At 39.6% G+C, this 23628-nt stretch overlaps 1 protein-coding gene across 2 annotated transcripts in view; it reads right to left on the bottom strand.

Annotated features, from left to right (window-relative positions):
* The window catches only part of SH3GL2 (SH3 domain containing GRB2 like 2, endophilin A1), a 93100-nt gene that overhangs the window by 23418 nt on the left and 46054 nt on the right, over positions 1–23628 (bottom strand). The window contains exon 1 of one of the 2 annotated variants that reach the window (XM_068667055.1): positions 20931–20950. The exons of the other annotated variant lie outside the window; for it this stretch is intronic. Coding sequence (XP_068523156.1) covers positions 20931–20948 — 18 coding nt within the window. The 5' untranslated portion in view covers positions 20949–20950. Of the gene's footprint in view, positions 1–20930; positions 20951–23628 lie in introns of those variants that run through there. 2 annotated transcript variants of the gene reach the window in all.

Below are 23628 nucleotides of genomic sequence, written 5' to 3'. Positions count from 1 at the left end.
CTGTTTGATTCCTGCACATTTTGCCACTTTGGGTATCAGAATTCATTACCACAGTAAACGTGACACCTGAAATTCCAATTTATGATCATGGCCCTGGTCCAATGAGGCATACATCATGTGGCAAATCATACTCTCAGCACTAGCAGTAAGCAAGAGAGGAGATTCTTTGGTAATTTCAGATAAACTAGAAAATAGACTAAAAGAAAGAACCCACCTCAGAAGCATAAGTAAATTAGCTGTATTTGATACTTCTACTTCTCCAAATAACATTAGAATAGAAAATAAAAAAGACACCTTTTCGAGGCTACTTATCTCATATAATATGGAGATAGCGCATCTTCAGAAATCTTAAGAGGCTGTAGAAAATATCACTGTTGGTTCAAAGAACCTTAATGAAAAGGAAATTTACATTTTATTTTAACTAAGGTAGAGTGATCTCACTCAAGTTTTTCAGAAACAGACATCTAGATACAGGAATTCCCAATTTACAAGCCAAATGATCCAAAACCATTAGCTTTGGAAAGCTTCAGAAAATTCAACAGGTCTGACATAGCTCACCAGAAACATCTGATTTACCTCACAAACTATTCCACTCACTTACCTTACAAAGTATTCCACTCATTTATTGGAAAAACTGAGCAAAAAACATGTTTTCATTAAACAGAGAAGATTTCACAGGACAAGAAAGTTTATCACCCTTTCCCTTGCACTTAATAGTCTATTTACTTTATTCTATTTTTCTTTTAATTTGTAAACACACTGTGTATAAAGTAGGGACTGCCAATAGGATATGGCAAGAGAATGCAGGACAAGCCACTTCAGTGGCAAAACACAAACAATTTTACATACATGGAAGATTCACAAGGACGGTAATGCTCATTTACTTTCCATTATTAAATTTCTCCTCCTCTCTTGTGACAGCTAGAAGAGCAGTGCACAATGCCAGCTGGGGTTCGTCAGCACAGGATCCTCCCCTTACAAAACTGAGAAGCACAGTGACTGTGCTGCTACAACAGAAACCGTAAGGAGTCATGAAAACAGTGTGAAAGGCAAAAGGGAAAAAACAGACGTCCAAGAATCTCCAGGGAACTTCACTGTTTCCTTTCTGTTTGCACTTACACTTTGATTATGCCATTGAAGCTTTGCTTTCTCCCTGGCAAAATGAAGAAATACACTTGCCTACCACATGGGAAAATTGTGAGCATTAATTTGCACCTGCTACTGCTTGTAAGCATGAGCACATCTAACAGAAATGTTAGTGATACAGTTAAGGTAAGCATCTGCAGCCAAGTCTGAGATTATCTTTTCTGTCCCCTTCTGTCACTTGGCAGATATACTTAATCAGGAAATAATACACTGCTTCCCCTGACAGCACTCCAATCACTTTCTCCCTGCTAGTCTTTTTTCACTGATCTGTTCCACCTTGGGAGTACACCAACCACAACTGGGTACTTCTGTCCTTTCTTAAAAGTTCCCTTGACTCTGATGATGTTGGATGCAGAATTACAACAAAAAGTGCACTATTCAAAGATCAGTAAGTGAACTGAATTCAGGAAACTCAAGAAGAAAAGCGAAGGCTGAGACTGGCCTACAAAAGGCTTGCTTCACCTCTCTAAAAGCATCTTCTTGAAGATGTCTTCTTTATACATGTGCGATAGCTTGGCCATGATAGTTCCTGCAGTTGCTAGTAGCAGTACCTACAGCCTTGTCTTGGAGGCAGGTCAGAAGTCGAAGAAAATTAATAATAATGTAGCATACAGAATGTGATAATTAGAAACAATGTGGCATACAGAAGACACAGGACTTGGCAATCCTAAAGACAACCCACTGACAAAGCTTGTCAAGTCAAAAGCAAAAATCTTCATGGGACAGACTCTCCAGTGTCTCCACTGATAATATGGACCAAGGCAAAATGGTTCAGTGGAACATTTCAAGAAATCTCAAGAAATCCAATGTAGCAAATATCTATAGTAAACCTGTCCCATGCTCCTACTTTCATCATTTAGAATAAATCACGAATTTGCCCTTTTTTAATTTTCAGCAGAAGCTGAACAGAAAAGGGGTTGTCTGGACCACTCATAACTTTGCCATTCTGGTCCAGCATTTTGCTCCCTGCCTGCCAGCAAGGACCACACCACAAAACTCCTGCTTCACCAGCATTGCAGAGGGAGTCCACACTCAGCACAAGCGCACAACATAAAAGTATGCCTGCCTCTGCACAAGCTTCTGCACTGACAGCAGTGACTGCAGAGCCACTGCTGCAATGCCACTGCATTACACCAGAGACTGTCCACTGGTGAGAGAAATAGGGAAGGGTGAGAGCAGGGACAGAAGGAAGCACTGCTGTACTAGTAGCCTGGGCTGTACCCCCACATAAACTCCCTGCACAGGAGCACCCATCCCAACGGGCGACTGTAGGCAGTACCACAGGGAAGACACAAAATTAAATGGGTATTACACAATCTAGTGACAGAGGTGTGCTGATAACTGAGACACTGCAGTGCATCCACAGTGAGCAAGGGAATCTATTTCATATGTTTACATTTATTACCGAAATTGCATGTTTGCCAAATGCAGACTTGTTCTTGTTCTTTGCAGAGTTCTGTTCTCTGCAAAGTTTGTGTTCAGCCAGAATGCCAGCACCTTGCTGTTTAGAGTGGGCTCAGGAGTTGGCAGAGAGAAGCTGGCAAAAGCTACCAGGGATCTGAGGACAATCAGAACACTGTGTGCTTTTTCAACACTACCTCTCTGTTCTCAGCAGGCCACCAATACTAGCAGCAGAGAAAAAATTGTTATAAAAAAGGTGCCTGTATCAGCTAGAAGATGTGCCAATCTCTATTTTTTTGTTGTTGTTTGTTTTTGCAGTAAGGAGGAGGACAGAGAATCTACTCCCATATGGTATTTCCACTTCTGATGACAACAGTACCATGATCCAGTCCCTGTAGTAAACCAGCAGGCAATAAATAACACATTCACAAGCTTTTCACACCTGTGCAAAAAGGACTATGGATTCAGACTGACAATCCTTAAGAGCTCCCCACATAGCAGCACTGGGAGCTCTGCCCTATACTGTACTGCCACAATGAAAGCTAACATCTGTGCTTTATTTCCCAGAGTGTAAAAAAAGTGTGGTGGCAGCCTCAGTGCTTTTTTCAAAGTAAGTGGCTCACTCAGCTAGATGGTGATAAGACAACACTGTGGGAAAGGCAAAAACAATACGAGAATACTACCAGTAGTTTTGGGGGGTTCTCATGTCTGTTGCCTGGAGTGGTGAGCAGTACCATCTGAAATGCGATCAGTTGTCAGTTGCTCTATTACCATAAATAAATAATTTATTTTTTTTTTTATTTTAGATGGAGAGCGTGAACCACAAAATTATATATTCATTCCATCTTCCGTATCTTTTTTCATGTCTCCAAAGCAATTGGTATGAATTTTTAAGAGGGAAGATGCTTCTTACAAAATTCCTTTGTAGGTAGAACCTAGAATTGTAGCTTTAAATTTTGTTGCTGCCCTTTGTCATAGGAGTTGTAGATATTAAAACTGTATACACAGGTATATAACAGCACACTGAGTGCAAAAAAGGCAAACAGAACACAGACTACGTATCCATCCAGTTAGCATCCTATCTGGAGCTCAGGTACAGCATGTTTATGTATCATGATCCATCTTATCTCATCTGCATACATCACCACAAGCATGCCCCAACCACACAGCTTCTGACTTCAGCAGAAGCAATGATCTCCTTCCCACTGCTTCAGCTGCCACATGCTAACCTCACCACCTAGCAAACCTGCTCTGGGCACAGGCAACTGGTGACTTAAACCATCCCATAGTTTTTGTCACCAGGCTGCCTGAGCTCATCCGGTCCATTTCGGCATAAAGCTGTGTGAGGAAGTTTCCTGTAGCTGTGGTTTAATCTGCCAGCTGAGAAGCAGAGTTCACCTTCACCCCTCGTGACAAATAATGTTTGCATCAAACTTCAGCTTTGAAAAGTTGGGTGTTTCACATGCAGGCATAACACTTGGAGAGCACAAGGACACATTCTGTCCACCACTCAGGTCTGCACAGCATGTGGAGCCTAAATACCCAACCAGCACCACACAAGCAATGATGCAACCACGTGCTGTTCATCAGTAAAGTACAGTCTGCTACATGTGACTCTGTCAGGAAAATCAACCACCCATTTTACACGGTATTAAAGCTTTGGAGTGACATAATTTCTCTCTTGGTACAGGAAAATTAATTAAGTTTTAGCAGAAATGAACAGGGCATACTCAGGCCTAACAAAGCAAAATAACAGCAGTAGAAATTTATCGCAATTAAATACCATTTAAGGCATATTTTATAACTCTTCAGAACGTATGCCAGTCTGCAGTCCTTTTCCTGGGTGAAAGTCAGTTGTCCTTAACATCTGGAAATGTGGGAATGCTAGGAACATTCGGAAGCTACTGCAGACTGAAAGAACAAAACATGGCTTAAATATGATTCATCATTTTAACAGCTGCATCGTGAAGTCAATCTTTCTACATTTGAAAGTTCATTTGCTAGACTCTGTCAGTGAATTAACTGTTATCTGACAAAGACTTGAAGTTAGGGGTAGTTTGCACGGAAAAGCATGTCTATAAGCTGTTGCTGATAGGGAAGCACATTTATTTCTACTGTTTCTCTTGGTATAAAAGGCTGCAGACTCTGCACAGCACATCAGAGTGCCAGTCCAAACTGTTCGTGTATCTCCATAACCTATTTGCAGCAATGGGAGTTTATTCACTACGGACAAAGAAACCAAAACTCCAAAGCCATCCACCATCTTCAGTTAATAACGGCATATGTAGACTCTGCTGACAATTGCGTTAAGTTTCTCACATGAGCACTACATAAATTAAGCTGAATGCCCTTTCCTGAAATTCGCATCCCCCCTGCACATGCTCTCACACTCACTGTGCACAAGCAGCGTGGCCCAAAGCACCGCCTTGCAGCGAGGGGCAGAGGGGCACAGCACCAGGCCCTGGACATTCCTGGGGGAACGCCCTTGACCAAAAAGGCAGACTGCCTTTTTGCACTCCTGGGATGTACACCGACAAGCCCAGAGAAGAAAGAGGGGACTGGGTGGGCTGGGACTGGATGAAACATGTCAAGAGGTAAGTACAAACAAAGGGTGGAGACGCTGTGTGGCATCACTGAGCCTGCTGCTGTGCTGCACTAGGCAGCAGACGCAGGGAGCAGATGCAGCTTCTCTTCTGCGGCTGCAGCAGAGCTCGGCGAGGGGATTCTGTCAGTCAGAGACAGAGGGAAGGTCAGCCCTTCCTTGCTAACAGTAATACTTAGCCACAGCCCTCAGGAATTATTATTTAAATTTGAAGATGATCATATTCTTTCCTTCTCTCATCACTGTGTGTATCAGTTACCAGGGGCACAGGAGATCATGGTAGGTAAGGAACCAAAACCTGTACAATAAACAAGAGCCCCAAGACCTCAGTTCTGACCTAAACACTATTGCAATTCACAAAAAACACCTCTGAGTCCAGGCAGTTAAACAAGACATACCTGCACTAAGCTACAGCAGAGCCACCTATGCTGTTCTGTGATACTTATTCGGGAATTCTAAGAGATACCAAAGAAAAGGGGAAAATGACCACAAAATCCCCCCAGAGGCAGATGATCTCACTAACTGGTTCATTACCACCACCAAGACTGATCATAAGACAACACAAATCAATACAACAAACCGTGCTTTACATGTATAAACAATTTATGTCTACGGTTCTAGCTGGTGTTAAAGATAAAGATACTCGAAGAAGTCTGCCTTGCAACGAAAACCTTTCATTAGGTTTTTACCTAATTTACAACACAGTTTCTTCCTAGCAAGAGGAATATAAAGATTTTTTAGATATAATAATGAGACAGGCAGTTTTTGCTAATGTTATCCTGGAATTCATTTGAATGAAGGATGCAGATGAAAATAAAATAAAAAGGAATGCTGGGCTTGGTAAAAGGACCTATGGCCAACTCAAAAACTGGAAATATTTACACCTTTATCTATTTCAAGATATTAGCATAAAGTACTTTCAGTCAGTTTTTCAGTCTTTTACAGCATCTGAAGCTGACAACAAGGTGTGTATATAATTCACACACACTAAGTTTCATAGAAAAGAAAGGGAGAAATGATTCGCTGAAAGAGCAAATTCAGTTGCTACTTTTTGCCTAGTTATATTCCCTGCAATTTTAATTTCAAATGATATATATATATATATTCCGTCAACAAGTTCAGCTTTATAAAGCTATTAGATTTATTGACTTTTCCTAAAAATGTTATGGAATATTCATGAAGATTGCACTGGCTGTGCAGCTTCATTTACAACTCCTGAATTTTAAAACAAGTTAGGAAGATACAAAAGTGGAACTGTTCACATTTCCTGCTCAATACACAAGTGTGATGATTTATAACATACTCTTCTGAACTACTTTCTGTGTCAATTAATCCACTCTTACTTCTCCACTTGCCCTCAGCATCTGGAATTCCTCTGTAAGTTCACTATCCGCAATGAAAATTATGTGCCCACTGCACTGGCCCATACAGGAAAAAAAGGCAAGTTAGATGCCCATGAACTTGCAGGTAGACTACTTTCAAAGGCAGACTACTTTCAGAGAATAATTAAGACTAAAAAATAGTGAAGTCTCCATAAAACATAAAGGGAAGACCATGGGTGCTGTAATTCCAAATTCCATCCTTCCTAAATTCCACCGTAGGCATGTCCCATCACAAAGGAGGGCAATTACCTTTTAAACTGCACTATGAAATAAAACCATAGCTATATGAAGGGAGTAATATTCACAGTTTAGAGTGCAAAAATGTATGCATGGGAATATACTTAGTACTATAAAAGTCCACCTGATCCTCTCAGCAGGTTCATGCAGGTGAAGAGTCATGCTAAGCATGTCCTGCATGCTTAAAAATGGCTGCATACATTTAACAGGTATGGTTACAGAGCCATGGTTTAAACCATTCTTATCGCACTTAGGGACCACGTCTGTCTCTGACGGGTGAAAGAAGCCAGCCCCAGTGGCCTAATGCCACAGAAGCTGCCTGCCTACACATCCACAGCCATCTCACTGATGCCTGTTTTCTCTGGACTGTATCTATTCAGCAGTACATGGCTGACATCAGCCACACTACACAGTCCTTGCCACATGTACAGAGGCTTTCCAGCTGCTGTAGAACAACTGGGGGCTAGCATCTTCCCCCTGCAGAACACCCATATCATCTTCTTTCTTCTGTTTTCCTGAAAATATTTATATCATGTTGTCTCACGCTGATCTCTGTGGTTTTGTTTTGTTTTATTTTTGCCAGGTTCTATTCAAGAGGCAACACATTTCAACAAAAGGTATTAACGTACTTTGCAGAATGAGTTGTTAGGCAAATAAAAAAAATAAAGCTGTATTTGTAGCATTTCTCTTCCATTTGAAATAACCTAATGCAAAACATTTTTAAGGATAATTGCCTTACATTGCAAGGGAAAATAACACTTTCTCTTCCCTCCTTTCTTGTTGAATTTTCCATACTGGCCAGTCTTAAAATTTGTCTTGAATTTTAAGATTTAAATATCTTGCAGTCTGCATGGAATTTTAAAGCATATATGATCCTTTATGTCAATCTGCTAATTAGATTTAGTAGAACATTTATATTCAATACTAAATCTACTGTAAATTATTCTGTGGTGGTGTAAAATCAAACACATGGCAACAAATACAGAGCAGGTGAGATTTTCAAATGTCTAAATTTGAACCTCACAAACACAATTAAAAATAAAGCATTAACCTCTTTATGTCATTATTTAATCAGCCTTATTAGCTGATGTACCCACATATTCAAAGTTAGTGTCCATTGCACAATTACCACAGTAACTTGTTCATTATATGCACATTGCTTTATCTTTTGGGGGTAGGGAGGACAACTTGGGCTCTGTGTTCTTTCACAGCCTTCAGATCAGTAGTGGGTTGTGAAAGAAGAAACGCGGAGACAGACAGAATGCCTTATTCTGCATTAACATGCTTAGCACTTAAAATAATTCCTGAGAAATCTGAATCTTTTACACTGTCATTTCTTGCTTTATAACACTGTGTTTAAATTAGTTTCCAAAGGCAACATACAAGCAGAAATCATGGACAAAAATGGTTGGTTTGAAATACATAAATATACTATGCTAGACTTCAGACATCTTAATACAACTTCAAATCTGGAGAAGATCCTAGATTAGCCAGGACAAAAAGGTCAGCGACAGGCAGAAATTCCTGGCATTCATCACAGTACCACCTGCACTTTATGGAGTCACTGAAAACACAGATTTTTCACTGTCACCTACTTATGATGGTGCCTGACATTTATCTATCTTAAAAATATATTTTAAACTAATTTATTCTCACAGAAAGGAAGCAAACAAGGAAGGCCTGTATTGCAACTGATACTGCATCCCCACAGACAGCTTCAGACACCATTTGCACTCATGTGTATCTTTTTAATGGCATATAACTTTCTTCAATTGAGGTATCTCATTGACTGAGTGTAGCCTATGCCTAGTCATTTAATCTACCTGTGGTCAGATTTCAGCACACATGCACTTTTCCCTACACAAAGTCAGTACAAGGGTCATTTAATTAACTGTGATCCCAGTTTCCACAACATCTTGGAGCCAGAATGTTTGCAAATCATAAATTTTCTTAATGGGCAGGCAGCAAACCTTGTTTCTTAGCAAATGATAGCTTCCAGAGATGACCTCTTCTACCTACAGAGAGGAGGTAGAAAAATTCCCACTGACCTTATTGCTATAGGATCAAGCAAAGCAGAAGAGATGCAAAATGCTGCAGTCTGCTTACCTGTAATCTCATTTTTAAGTTAGTCTTACCAAGGTCAAGATTTTCCTCATATGCCTCTGATCATCCAAATACTTCTATGATTTCTTGAGTCTCTTCTATTAACAAGAAATGACTGGAGTAGATAACATTGTACTAGCCAGATTTCAGAAATACTGGCACAAAGCGGAACACCAATGTTAGACATTTTTAAAGAGAAACTTTTACAAAAACTTTGACCTTTTAATGGTTTCACACTTTATTAGTATTTAACTGCTGTTGTTCGAAACAATATAAAACAATCAATATTTAACAACTGTAATGTGACAGTCTACAGTTAAATCCATTATTCTCTTGGTTTTAAGCACCATTTTAATTGATTTATAAGAATACATAAAAGCTTTGTGTACTCTGGGGAGTCTTTTGCAAAAGAACCTCCTCCACGGCAAGAAGTACCCTGGCTCCAGCAGGACTTCACATGCTGCTGGCAATCCGAACACTGCTACTTCTAAACCTGCATAGGTTTTCCCTATGCAAAGCCAGGTGACCTACCCACACCTGGACTCCCAATACAGTCAGCAAAGGTGGAACTCAATCAGGTTAGCACTTCACTGCCAGATGTGCTATGGTACGGACAACTGAGACTTGAAGATGGCTGCTGGAATTCAAAAAGCGTAAATACACTGTAGTGTAGCAGCATGCTGAATTACACCTACTGGTGCACACATGGAAGGTGGGCAAGAAGGAATGAGTGAACATACAGCTACATTCTAACTATGAACTTCCTAAGTATAAATAGAGCATTTTGGTCCTGTAAATTAAATACAAATGTGGAAGGTCAGAAATTGTGTACACAAATGGCAGCATTAGCAAGCACCATAACAGCATGCCACCCCTGTTTCCTAGGTGATTCACCCTTAATACTTAGCTACAGGATATAGACACTGCAGCATCCAAAAAAAAAGAATATCTGCTCTTTCTCCTTAAAAATAAAGAACTATCTGCATCTTAAGCTTCTTTATTGCCAATAATTATTTAGTGTTAAATTTGTAGTATACCTGTTCATCATGAAGTCACATACAGGCATTGCAAGACATATGAATATAGGTGAGGTGTTAAGTTATATAGGATTTTGGAAGTCTCTAGGCAAAAGCAAATATGCAAGTATTTCTCTCTCACCATTAGGTAATGGTGATGCAAAACTGAGGATTTTAGTGGTAGAAAAGTATCTAAAACTGAAGTTAGGGTGTACAGAGATAGAGAAATCACACTGGTTTTGCAATATCTCATTTCTCATACTTTATTTATGCAGAATATGTCACTCACTTTGAAGTTGCGTAGTCTGGTGGACAGTAAATAAGTCATGTTGTGAATATGCATGAAACTGTGAATAACATTTTCTGTGTCCTAGTTCCTAGGCTTCTGCGTGAAATGATACCCAGAATAAACCATTTCTATATCTTCTCCTTAAAGTGTGCCTCAGCTGTGACGGCATCCACAAATCAGTTGCGTTCTACCATCTAGTTACGATCCTATTAACTCATATGCTAGCCACCCTATGCCTACGTAAGCATCAACAGATGGTAGAAGAGAACTATAAAAAGGTAATATTCTTTAAACATAAATTTAGCAGCACTTTTCAAAAGCCAGAAGAACTCCACACACTAATAAGAGTGAGAAAATGAGCTTGGTACATGCAATCACAGAATTCCAGAACAGCTGAGGTTAGAAGTTACCTCTGAAGGCCATCTGGTCCAACAACCCTGCTCAAGCAGAGAAACCTCGAGCTTTTTGCCCAAGACTATGTCCAGACAGCAACTCTGACAAATTAGGTAGATCAAAAAACCAAAACAAAACAAAAAAAAAAAAAACACGGGTACATATACTGGCGATACTGTCTTAAGACTTCCTATTCTTCAAGCCTCACGTTCATTGCCTCATTGATGATATGTGGGCCATGATCACTTGAATCCATTCTGTGTTAGGGCTTTCTAAAGAGCCATATAGCTCTAGCAGTGGTGAGGAAACAGCCTGGAAAAGGCTGCCTTCCAGCACCACAGAAATGTTTAGTAAGGCAACCGGTATTGCCAGTACCAGCATGCTTCTGAAAGTGGAGAGCACGTAGGCATGACATGGTTTTGCCTGGAATAATTTTTTTTCATAGAGGCTCATATGATGCTGTGGTTTAGATTTTTGATGAAAATAGAGGTGCTAACACATAGATGTTTTAGTTGCTGCAGAGCAGTGCTTACACAGAGCCAAGGCCCTTCCAGCTCCTCATGCTGCCCTGCCAGCAAGCAGCCTGGGGGTGCTCCAGGAGGACCTGGGGGAGTACACAGCCAGGACAGCTGGCCCAAGCTGACCACAGGGATGTCCCACACCATGTGGCATCATGCTCAGCAAGAACAGCTGGGGTAAAGGAGGAGCAAGGGGGGGATGTTCAGAGTGATGGCGTTTGTCCCCCCAAGAAGCTGTTCACGTGCTGAGCCCTGCTTTCATGGAAGTGGCTGAACACCTGCCTGCTGTGAGAAGTAGCAAATTGGTTTGGTTTTGCTTGTGTACAGCCTTTGCTTTGCCTGGTGAACTGTCCTTATCTCAGCCCATGAGTTCTCCCACTTTCACCTCTCTGATTCTCTCCCCCATCCCACCCGGAGAAAGTGAGCAAGCGGCTGTGTGGGGCTGAGCTGCCCACTGGGGCTTAACCACAACAAAGCCAACAACAACAGCAGGTCTTTCTAAAGACACCAGAAATGCACAGGCCAACACTACCTTCTTTCTAAGGAAAGAAAGTTTAGCCCCAGCTGTACACCATCTCCTGCTCTTCACCAAGGCAGCATCTAGTGGTGGAGCTGTGAGAAAAATGATTATAAACATGAACTCCTGACCATTTCCAGTCACTAGGTACCACACAAGAATGTGTCTCTGCATCAGTTCTGCCATCAGCCACCCCGACTTAGTATTTGTATGGTCCCAGCATCAGTACAACCAGCGTCCTTTGCTAAGATAACCCAGCAGTGAACAACTCTCACAGCTGCTGACCTATTTCAGTCAGCAAAAAGTGGGGGAACAAGAAGTCGTTGCTGCTGTGCAGTTTCCATCTCAGCTTCAAGCTCATCTTACCAGAGCACAGCCAGTCTGAGGGATAATGGTACTTTAAATTACCGAGGAAATTGAAGAAAGAATTACTGTGCTTAATGCAAAACAGCATGTAATTTGCTCTTGTAAGAGACACTGTCCTTATCTTTTGAGTAGCTGATAAGTTTCTACTTTTTTTTTTTGCCATATAACATTGCTTTGTGAAGTTGGTATTTTTCCAGTTCACTCTTCCCTTAACATATGAAGTTGCTAATGTCAAAGAGAGAAAAATGAACATTTAGAATTGAAAATTAGTATTTCCTTCTGTTGTGTGATTATCAGTGCAAAAAAAGAAAAAAGAAAAAAAAAAAGGAAAAAAAAAATAACATTTTAGAAGATAATATGCCATGGATATTTTATCAAACATTTTACAATCATCTTTAAATTTGAAACTGGAAAAATAAATCAAATCAAAAGAATTAAAGGTTCCAATTTTGCTGTTCTGACACGAGAAAAAAAATCCTATTTAAAACCAGAGAAATGTTACCTCTAAAATACTGCAGGAACAGATGCACTACTCATAAAAGCCAACAGAGCTAGTCATGTCTCAAAATGAACTTGGCAATGTTTCTATGTCACTGATTTTTGTGTAAGAGTAATATCTCCTTCTTCCTCTACTTTTATCTTTCTTGCGTATTTGAGCTGTAAGTCTGCCTGGGTAAAGTCGAGACTATTTGTATGCAGAGTATACATCATCAATCTGGTTCAATCTATCAAGACCAGAGGTTTGACACTCCCTAGGCACTACTGCTGAGGAGATCTGTCTTCATTTTGACATGCAAAATTAAGTGAAAATTATCCTTGGGCATTTTGATAGTGGAAAAGTCTAAAACCTTTCACATTCCTCATTTACACGAGCCTTATAGCCTCCTGCAAACTACACACACAAAAAAAAAAAGCACTAAAACTGAAGGTATTACAGCACTGGGCATCACTGGGCAGTCAAGGAGATAACTGATCCAAGCTCTGTTTAAACACTTCGGATGACACCATATGAGGATCTCTTGCTCTTCCTTGAGAACTCTGCTATGTAATAGATTGTGATGATTCAGATATCCTTTGTAAAGATGGTTGGGAACACAAAAGATCAGCATGTTAAACAATTGAGAAAGTATTTTTATAGTTTAGCGCATGCAAATAGTAAACACAAATGGTAACTCTGCCTGTATGCTATAGAGTAACTTCAGAGATGCAGAGTATTTCACATTAGCTGTTGGACAGTTAATGTCAATTGGCCAAAAAAACTTTTGGCAGGACTTCAGTAGTTTCAGGATGACTTGAGAAATGTTTTCTCCATGCCTAGATAGCTATTCTGTTCAAAATCATACAGAACAAGTGACTCTGTAACTTCCCTCTGGGTACCTTTCCCACCGAAGAGACTAAAACATCGGTTTCTGACATCACACAGCCTTACCTTTCTCTGACAAAAGTTATGCTGGCCCCATTAACATGCAAGGGAAGTGGAGAAGGAACTCACAATATAGACCATACAATTCACAGGAAAAAACTGAGTGAACAGTATATACTTAGGTAGGCCACTCTCAGCTTTTACATAAAAAATTCCTCTGCTATCTCAGAACTTTCTCCAGCGCCATGCATGTTAGCAGATTTTCTGTAATCTCAAACAGATGTATAGGCTAAGAAATCATCCTTCTCCTAATCTGATGAGTTTGTTTCATCAGACTTGTTTCATACAAATTCCAGGTATGTTGTGTTTTCAGCAAATGTTGTGGAAAATATCTTGCTCTGGAGGTCAATGACAAGTTAGTTTGCTAACCCCATTTCTGTCAGGATATTATTAAGAACATCGTCAGCAGCTAGTATGTGTTCATTACGAAGTAAGGTAAGAAGCGAAGAAGATAGCACAATAAATGCAGAATGTGTGAATCTTTCCGTATGTTCAAATCACAAAAACAACAGCCCTGGTTTGCACTGCTGTGGCATCACTGAAACTTCTTTTAGGTGATTCCTGCTTTAGAAAGTGCCAGAAAGAGCTACAGAAACTACATGCACAAGAGAAAAACATTTTTTGCACAGCAAAAATACAAAGGAAAATTATTTGTGACTTGTAAACCTAATTATATAACATTTCTTAATTTAATAACCCATTAAAATCAATTTATCTATAGCTCTTGAAAAGGGATATGATCAATCCTGCTTACTCAGGCAAAGGTACTCATTACTGAGCTAACTGCTACTAAGAAGCAGTAAATCCTCCTTTCTTTTGTATGTAAGCACAAGTTATAATCTATATATTTCTATTGCACAGTAACGAGTTGTTTGTATCATTTCATGGTAGCCTGCTGCACGTAATAAAAGGTTTTACTGTATCAGCTTTCCCAAAGGATAATGCAAGTGCCAATTATTCACAGCAGAATGATCATTTTCCTTTAGATTTGTCAAGTCTTTCCAACATAGAAAATGGTCAGAGTTTTCAGACAGGCTTTGCTACTTTGATGAGATCTTAGACAAATGCAGCAATGCGGCATGCAGGGTTGCTGGATTTTAGCCCAAGTGGTATGTGTAAAACCTTTCAAGAACCGAGCCGGCAAGTGAAACCTCTACTGGTGACAGGACATCCTGCTCTCATGCTTAACCTTCAGTTCTACATGCCTCATTACCTCAGGGAAATACTTTGATCAACAGAGGCAACAAAACTTGCTGATATTAAGGAAGCTGGCAAAGCTGCAAAATTTGTGATTAGCATTATAAAAATTCCACTACAGTGACAGAGATCCCTCTGAGCAGTCCCTCCGAGCAGTAGTTGTCTAAACCCAGATCTTCAAAAGTTTGAATTTTGTTCCTCAAAAGACCTACGACTTGTGCTGATGTCATTTTGGGAGCTAAGATTTGGGTTCTCCAAGTCAAACAGGTTTTGCTACAGCAAGTATAACTGTGCTTATATTCTGCTGAAATCTGTGCTTCCAATTTTGTGCCATAATGGTCATCATATGTCCTTTTTCTATACCTCTAATGGTGTTTATGGACTACAGCCCTGTTCTTAGGACTATGAAAATTTTGTAATCTAAGACTAGTTTCCACTAATCAGTAGAAGAAACTGTATTTATAATACAGGTATGGTAAGTCCTGGTTTTGTACACCCTACCAGACTGGATGATCCATAAAGAGATAAAGGGTAACTTTTTCATTGTATTGATCATTACTAAATTAACTTTTAATACTAAATTAACTTTTAATTGCTTTCTGCTACAAAGAAATTGGCTAGTCTCACTGACTTGAATATAAGGTATTTCCTGAGAGGTAAGCAGCTGTTGCATGAAAGTAATGCCAAAAAATCTAATTTCTTGTCTTCAGCCTCATTAAACTGACTTCCACACTAGGCCAATTTCAGTAGCAATGCTAGTGGCACAGGTTTCCTAAATTAGCTCAGCTCAAATTAAATATTTAGAGAAGAAAAGCTTTTAAGGCAGCAGGGCATCATTAGGCCACAACTGGCATGCAGAGGTACTGAAGTGTCATCTCAAAATGCATGCAGAAAAAGCAATCTGCTGGCTGCAAGGGGGATAATCACCAAGCACCATAGGTTAATATAAAGATTCAGGAACACAGTGCAACATCTTGTATTGATTTATAAATTATGAATATATATCTTTAAAAAAAAATCAAAGGGATGCCAGAATTCTAAATTAAGCAAATTTACAGGAAGAGAAGACAAAAGCAAAACTAATACTTTTTTAAAGCTGCACTCTCCAACAGTGATGTCTGCTGAAAATACTGGGAGATAAGACAGGTCCCTCAAATTACTGAAGAATGAACTTTTGTTTTTCTCAAAAGAGCAATAACTATTTCAAGAAACGGTTAACTCATGAACTACGGTCACTAAGTCATGTAAATTCACTTATTCAGGCAAAGCAGTCGATGTATGCTTTACTGTGAAACTCTCTGTGCCACTGATTTCACATATAGAAAATGCTTCAGTGTTAGACCTAAATTAGAATTCCACAGAGAGGAAATAATGTTCATCATTTAGAGGTTTGTACCTTTAATAACTATTGCTGCAAAGACATTGGCATAGATTGTTCATTGCAACATTTTAGAAGTAAAATTTCTCTTCATTCAAAATTTGTTTTACTTTTCATTACAATTACATCCTTAAAATTTTCTCAGAAAAGAAATATACTACCAAAAAATCAGTAGAAAGGTTTGAAACCACAGCCCACATTAAAACTGATTTTTTTGTTGTTCATTTGTTTTCTGGTTTTGTTTGTTCTACTTTGTTTTGCAAGCACTCCCAATGGCAGCTTAAAAGCAGAAAATTTCGAAGTGTGCTATCAGCCATTTACCACTCTGATGTGGATTTCTGCCCACTGTTTGGACTTTGAGAGGGCATTCTCTGAGGTGTCATACTTCAGCCTTAGACAGTCTAGCTCTCACTTCCCACACAACTTTCATTTATTACTAGCTTATCCAATTTATTATCAGTTCTGCCACCGCTGTTTTAGTTTTATTTAGGAAGACATCAGATGAGCCACAAGTCACAAGAGAGACATTACACAATGCCATGAACAAAAATAACAAGATGCAAGGAGAAAGAAAACAAGGAAAAAAGGCTCAACCTCTTTGTGGATAACTTTTGAAGCATCTTGGTACAGCCCCAGCCCTGATACAAAATGGATCCTGACATGGTTTTTGTACACTAACTTCCCCACTGTTGAAAGTAATTGCTGTCCAACCTCTTCATATTCCAACTAGCAGGCACAGAATACTTTTAAAAAGTGTCTGTGTAAAATGGAAGATGCAAGATATAAGGTAGTGTAAGAGCATTTGACATGCAGTCCTGTTCATGCCTAAAAAAAATCAGCCATAGGCAGAGCCCTGTTCTGGCCAGACTGTACCGCCAACCTAGAGTAAAATAATAATCCATCATCCAGTGACTGCTGAACTCCATTATTCCTTGAGTTTCTCCCACAGCTTGGTTATTATCCAAGTGCTCTTTTCAGCCATTGCACATCTTTCCATGTCCCTTCTTCAAATCCCAACATCTTCACTTCTCTGTACTTCAGATGCTTCTCCCCCAGCCCTTTCACAGGTTTCCATCCCTTAAGTATCTATATAAAAAGAACTATCTGACAGCAATCAGAAATCTGCTGAAATGTTTTACCAGCTACACCTTTCATAAACAATCTGTGTGTGGCAGAAGTAACATTATAGAAAGAAAAATTACAAACACTGAAGCTCAACAGGAAACAAATTCAGGTTCCTGGACATAAAATATGTTACCTACTAGTCTGATGAAATGTGAGGAAAAGGATGCCCTGAAAGCCTCAGATCATTTGGCTGCACAGCTTTATCATATTTAGACATGATTTGCGTCACAAGTTGCATCACAGTTGCAAACACATAAGAGATAGTGCTTTTTGCCAAATCAGAGCACAAAAGTGAGAGAGACCTTTCAGAGAGAAGGAAGAATAAACTAATATCCAAACACATGGAATACGTATTATGTCTGAAACTCTTGTATGTACAAGAGGCAATAAAAACATACTGTAATCAGCAACCTTAGCTAACAATATAACTATATTTAACTAACTATAGTTGTTTTGCCTTAAACTTATAATGTGCACATAGAGGAAATTCAGGCAAGCTACTGTAGCATGACAATAAAAAATCTGAATACTTATTTCTAGTCTCAGGCAGTCACCTGTGCTGCACTGCTCTTCACGTATCATTCTACCTGCCTGTACCCATTTGTCCTCAAAAGGGAAATAATACTACTCTCCTTTGCAAAGCATACATATATATAGTGCGTTTCTTTAATCCAAGGATTCCTATTTACACATCGAGATTAAAAGTATTCTATGTATATTCAGAATTCTTCCTAACTTAACTACTTAATGAGGAAAAAAAGTTTCCAGTGGAATCTTTCCTTTTTACACTGGAATTAGTCACTTCCTCTCTTTTTCACAAAGGCATCATTGCATTATGGACAGTTCCTCAAAATAAATCTATGTTGATTAAACTCTAAATCACATAATTAAAGTGTGCAGTCTGTAACTGATGTTGTCATTTTAGCCAATTACTATCTACTGGGGTATCTCTTAAATGTTCTTTGATATTGAAGGTGATGATACTGAAGACCTGCTTTCTCAAAGGTATCTACCATTATGTTAGATATTGCTATTTTTAGAAACACATTGCACTATGCTATTGTCCGCTGCAGATATTAGAGACATTTTAAATGTTACTACATTTGTCTGAAGATATTTCAGAATGAACCATGTCCCAGTTTCATTTTGCAAGATGCTGTATTTGTACTTGAGCTAATGTTTCCCTTGAAAAAATCATAAAATGCATCTCTGAAGGCAGTTAAGCTTCACCTACATCAGCTATATGAGCAGTGGTAGAGCTATGACTCAGTGCATGCTATCTTTGAGCTGTGTTTCATAACCAGGACACAGCTCTCTGCTCATTACAGATGGTGTTGTGTTTTTTTCTTTTTTTTTTTCTCTTGGACATGACACTGATTTATTGCAAGTTCATCACGCTGCTAACATATAACGCTACTAAACTGAAAGGTTTTTTAGAACTTTAAGGCCTATGTAAAGACTTTTCAGAGATCAGCTGCAGAACATAATTTAAACCAGCAACAGTTGCTTAAATTTTATCCTGTAGCATCTGTAATAAGACAACTAGAGAGCATCTGAAGACTTTGTGCATGAAAAGACTTCTCCCTGGATTCAGCTTTTTCAGAGCTTAGGTGTTTGTATGCCAGTTTCACTTCAGTGTTTAATTTCATATCCTGTTTTACCCTATAAAAGAAAATGTGATTGATTTCAAGCTTACTGTTAGAGACCACACACTTGTACCATGAAACCATTATTCAGGGTCAATAATCTTTTTTTTAGTAAAGGACCCAGAATGGTTGAAATACATTAGCTGGGGTCATGATCCAGTGCTACCACCCACATGACATTTTAAACAAAGACATCCCATACTTGGATTAATATCTGTATTGCCCTTGACGTAGCAGAGATGTCATGATCTAAAAGTCCACAGGATTAGAGATTTCCAGGTCACTGTAACTAATAGCTGAGCTGCCAGATATCATTAAGCTTTTCCCACATGGGAGCCTGTTGTGGTTTTACTCAGCTGTGCAGCCAAGTTCCACAACCACTCTCTTGCTCCAACTCCTTAAAGGGAAAGAGGGAGAACATACAATGAAAAGAGCTCAAGGGTTGAGATAGGGACAGGGTGATCACTCATCAATTATCGTCACTGGTAAAACAGACTCAACATAAGGGAAATTAATGTAATTTATTACTTCTTACTAACAAGGTCAAGCAGTGAGAAACTAAAAGCAAACTAAAAATACCTTCACCCATCCACCCTATTCTATGTCCCTCCCCCGAGGGGTGCAGGGCAATGGGGAATGGGGGTTGCGGTCAGTCTATAGCACTTCATCTCTGCCACTCCTTCACGGTCACTCTCTCCCACGGGATGCCGCCCTTCCCGAACTGAGCCTTCAGGGGCTGCCCACAGGCAGCAGCTCTTCAAGACCTGCTCCCACATGGCTCCGTACCATGGGGTTCATCCATCCCCCAGGCAAACTGCTCCAGCACGGGTCCCCCACAGGCAGCAGCTCCCCCCAGACCCCTGCTCCTGCGTGGGCTCCTCACCACGGGCTGCAGCTCCGGCCTGGGGCCTGCTCCTGCGGGGGCTCTCCATGGGGCACAGCCTCCTCCAGGCCACATCCACCTGCTCCACCGGGGGCTCCTCCACCCACGGGGGGGCTGCAGTGTGGAGATCTGCTCTATGTGGGACCCATGGGCTGCAGGGGGACAGCCTGCTCCACCAGGGCCCTCTCCACAGCCTGCAGGGGAACTGCTGCTGTGCCTGGAGCACCTCCTGCCCTCCTGCTGCATTGACCTGGGGGTCTACAGGGCTGGTTCACACTCCTCTCTCCCAGCTGCTGTTGAGAAGCAGGTTATTTTTCCCTTCCTTCAATCTGCTCTCCCAGAGGCCCAACCAACATCTCTCACAGGCTCGGCTCTGGCCAGCAGCAGATCCCTTTTGGAGCTGTCTGGAGCTGGCTCTGGTCTGACATGGAACAGCTGCTGAGCTCTGCTCACACAGGCCACCCCTGCAACCCCTCCACTACGAACACCTTGCCACATAAACACAATACAAAGCCTAAAGAGAGAGAGAGGTAGACAGACAGAAACAGAAAAGCAGGAAGTTATCTTGAAGGTGCACAAGGTACAAAGCCAACTAAGGAGCTGAAGAGGATCAGGAAGTTACACGTGTCAGAATGAAACAAAGCATACATTCCTTTGTACAAGATTTACTGCTATTTCCTCCCTTTCCCCTTTCTTCTCCACTATGGATTATAATTGCACTTCAGGCTCACTCTTGAAGAAAACTAACAGTTCTGAAAAGCTCTCTGTAACAGTCTCTCTTTTCAGATGATATAAAACTTTGCTAAGTATTGTCTTTTGTGGTTCTGTACACAATGTCTCAAGTTCGACTCAAGGACAGTTTTACAATACTTCTGAAAACTGTAATGTCATTTTACAAAGCTCAAACTGACAGTAAAGTTGCCAATAGTGTTTCAAAGGTTATAATTTCCAGGTTAAAATTTTACTTTTTCTGGCTTCTCAAATGAAAGAAAACTATTGAAAAACACATAAAACAGAATAACTGCAAAGACAATAAAAACAATATTCACAGGTGCAGGAAAAAAAAAAAAAGAAAAGAAAAAAAAAAAAGGAAAGCACCTAGTATCAAACTAATGAATGATGAAGTTGAAACTTTGTAAACAGAACTGAAGAGAAATTGCTAGAAGCAAGAATAAAACCAGCTGAACACTTGACTACAAGGAATGGCAATGCAAGCAGAGATTTTTGAGTTACACAAATCTAAAATGGAAAAAGAAAAAGATACTGAAAACAGCATTGTATGCTTGGAGCTGCCTGGCTCATACTCACCAGCATGAGAAATGCCATGACAGATGGTTTGCACACAAGGGAGGAGGGAACCATGGGGAGTTAAATATGAAAGCCAGCAACAGGTGGTTTTCAGGTAAGAAGGGAATACAAGCAAAGCTTCTAATAGATGAAGAGAATGTGCACAATTATCCTTACCCTGTGGTCTACAGTTCAGCTAACCTGAACAGGAGGGAGAAGTTCTAGTACTTTTATTTGAAAAACACTGGAACAATTTCTTCTTGGGATGGATTTTTTCTCTCACTGCAAACTATCTGTATTGCACGTAAAGTTCAATATAGAGCTGAATACAGAGCTTTGCAACAGGCATCAAAATGTCTCAAGTACAGAGACAGGATTATTTTGAATTTGGCTTGCTCAAACAAAGCACTAGGTCTAACCTGACTGCCTGTATTCCCTGAGCTTTGCAGCACCAAGGACCCAGTCCTTTGCAGCACCCAGTCACACCTGCTGTCTAAAAGATGTGTTGCTTACTCATCCTTTCAGAAGGATCTTTGTGACTAATACTGGTGACGCAGCCCTCTCAAAGCTTTGTTAGGGTCTTCTGCAGAGTTGAGTCCTCCACATGCTCCAGACTCCAGTTTCCATTTTGTGACCAAATTTCCCAGACAGACACAAGCTGAATTAAAATAACTATGTTAAATAGGAATGAAGTAAGAAAAGGATGTATTGCCACAAGTGCAACAAAGTAGTTTTGTAAAAAGAGTAGCAACCATTTGTTTCTTAACTTGGACCTAAAAGGAGTAAACACTGCTACAAAATGCTTTATCCATGGCTTTAACTTAAATTTTTCTCTCTTTGATTCCCTCCCTATGATAACCACTTAAATAAAGTTTCAAGTAATTATTTTTTCTGTCTCACACGGACACAAAACATTTTTTAATTATTATTATTTTTTTTGTCTGAGCAGCAGCTAAAGCTACTGAACAAGGATTACTTTGGAAGCAGATATTCATTATTTTGAGTGGACCCAACTTTTGTTCTTGCTTTAAATTAGTCTCTCTGTGTACTGGCTGGCTATGTAACAGTAAGAAGACGTGTGTCATTATAACAGTCTCTTTTTCTGCAGTAATAATGGTAGCAGCTGTGTGAAGAGAAATTAGCACACTGTTTCGTATAATTGCAGAAGTATTAAATTCAAATATAACAATAGGTAAGACATTTCTCCTGTGAATATGAAATGAAATAGATAGCAACATTTGAAATCTGAAACACTACAGTTTTTTTGTTTGGTTGTTTTTTTTTGTTTGTTTGTTTGTTTGTTTTGTTTTTTTTTTAATCATCCATTTAGCCCTTCTGCACCAGCCAAAATGCTTGCTATATATATTTTTAGGTTTGAAGAGGTCTTTGTGGCAACAACAACAACAAATGTCTAAAATTCTGCAAGATCTTGATCTAGAAAAGCATTTCAACATCTGCAGTCTCACCTTCATCTAAGCATGTGTCAATGATCTTAGCAACACATTCTACCTGGTTTTGTTTCACAGACCTCCCGCAAAATAAGTAATTTTGTTCATAATTGTTATTCTTACACGCAATGGATAGGAAGACTTTAGGTAAGAGAAATAGCTACATTTTCTCCCAAATGAACAGCACTGAACACAATTTGTAAGTAAAACTGAAAAAACATCAACTCAAAGTCACTACCCTAAAAAACCTTCCCTACATCATTCTCCATGATGAGAACACAGAGCTCCAAGGGTGCTATCAAACAGGCCCATTAGAAATGGCACTTTTTTCTTTCCAATCAAAGACTGAGATAACCTGTCACACAGACTACTTTATTGTGGGGACAAACCCCTCACAATAGCCCAGATATGTCCAGACTGGTAACAGCAGAAGATTGAAAATAAGCTGCTGTCTCACCCTGTATCAACAGCAATGGTCTGGCGATGTAATGATCAGTTTTGTTTTACCAGTTCCCTGAGTAGTTCTAAGCAGGACAGCAGAAAGAATACCTTGAAGCGGACTAAGCACATCATTACTTTCATCTTTCATCTCTACCTACCCAGATCACCTTGACACTAGATGGTCACCTCAAGTTCAAACTCCATTAACCTCACTACCTTTGTTATTTAACGACCTTCAGACAGGTCATTTAATGACCTTAATAGATCATGTGAAAACATATTAACATATCCTGTGTTAAAGTAACCTTATTCAGTTTGTTATATACATGTATTCACCTGTTGCCTCTTCAAATCCCAAATCATCCTTTAAACATGTGTTTTCTGACATAATTTCTTCAAGTGCATAACCATCAGCTCAACTTACAGGACCAAATTTCCATGCTTTTTCTGTGTATAGTTTATATTACTTCAGGTTGGATTTGCAGCAATGTAAGAATTAGAGCAATTGTGTTATCTTAAAGTAGGAAATCAAAAACTCAACTCAAACTTGTTCTTACCATGACCTGCAAAACACAAACAACTTTACAATCACATTCTATGCAGAAAGGCCTCTGTCACAGAGACCCACCCTGATAGCTGATGACAAAAAAAAAAAAAAAAAAAAAAAAAAAAAAAAACAAGACAAGAAAATCTTCTTTTTTATTATTTTTTAATAGTCTAGACAGTTACTTTTCGTCTTAAAGCCTCTTTTCTTTGTACAAATAGAGTTCTCCTTCAGGAAACTATGAGTTCATGTTCTTACTTAAAAAATCTTTTTGAGAGGCTAACAG

Source organism: Anas acuta, chromosome Z (assembly GCF_963932015.1).
Source record: "Anas acuta chromosome Z, bAnaAcu1.1, whole genome shotgun sequence".
NCBI classification, from domain to species: Eukaryota; Metazoa; Chordata; class Aves; order Anseriformes; family Anatidae; genus Anas; species Anas acuta.
Note: the sequence above shows the minus strand (reverse complement) of the source record. Positions and strands in the feature narration are given on the sequence as shown.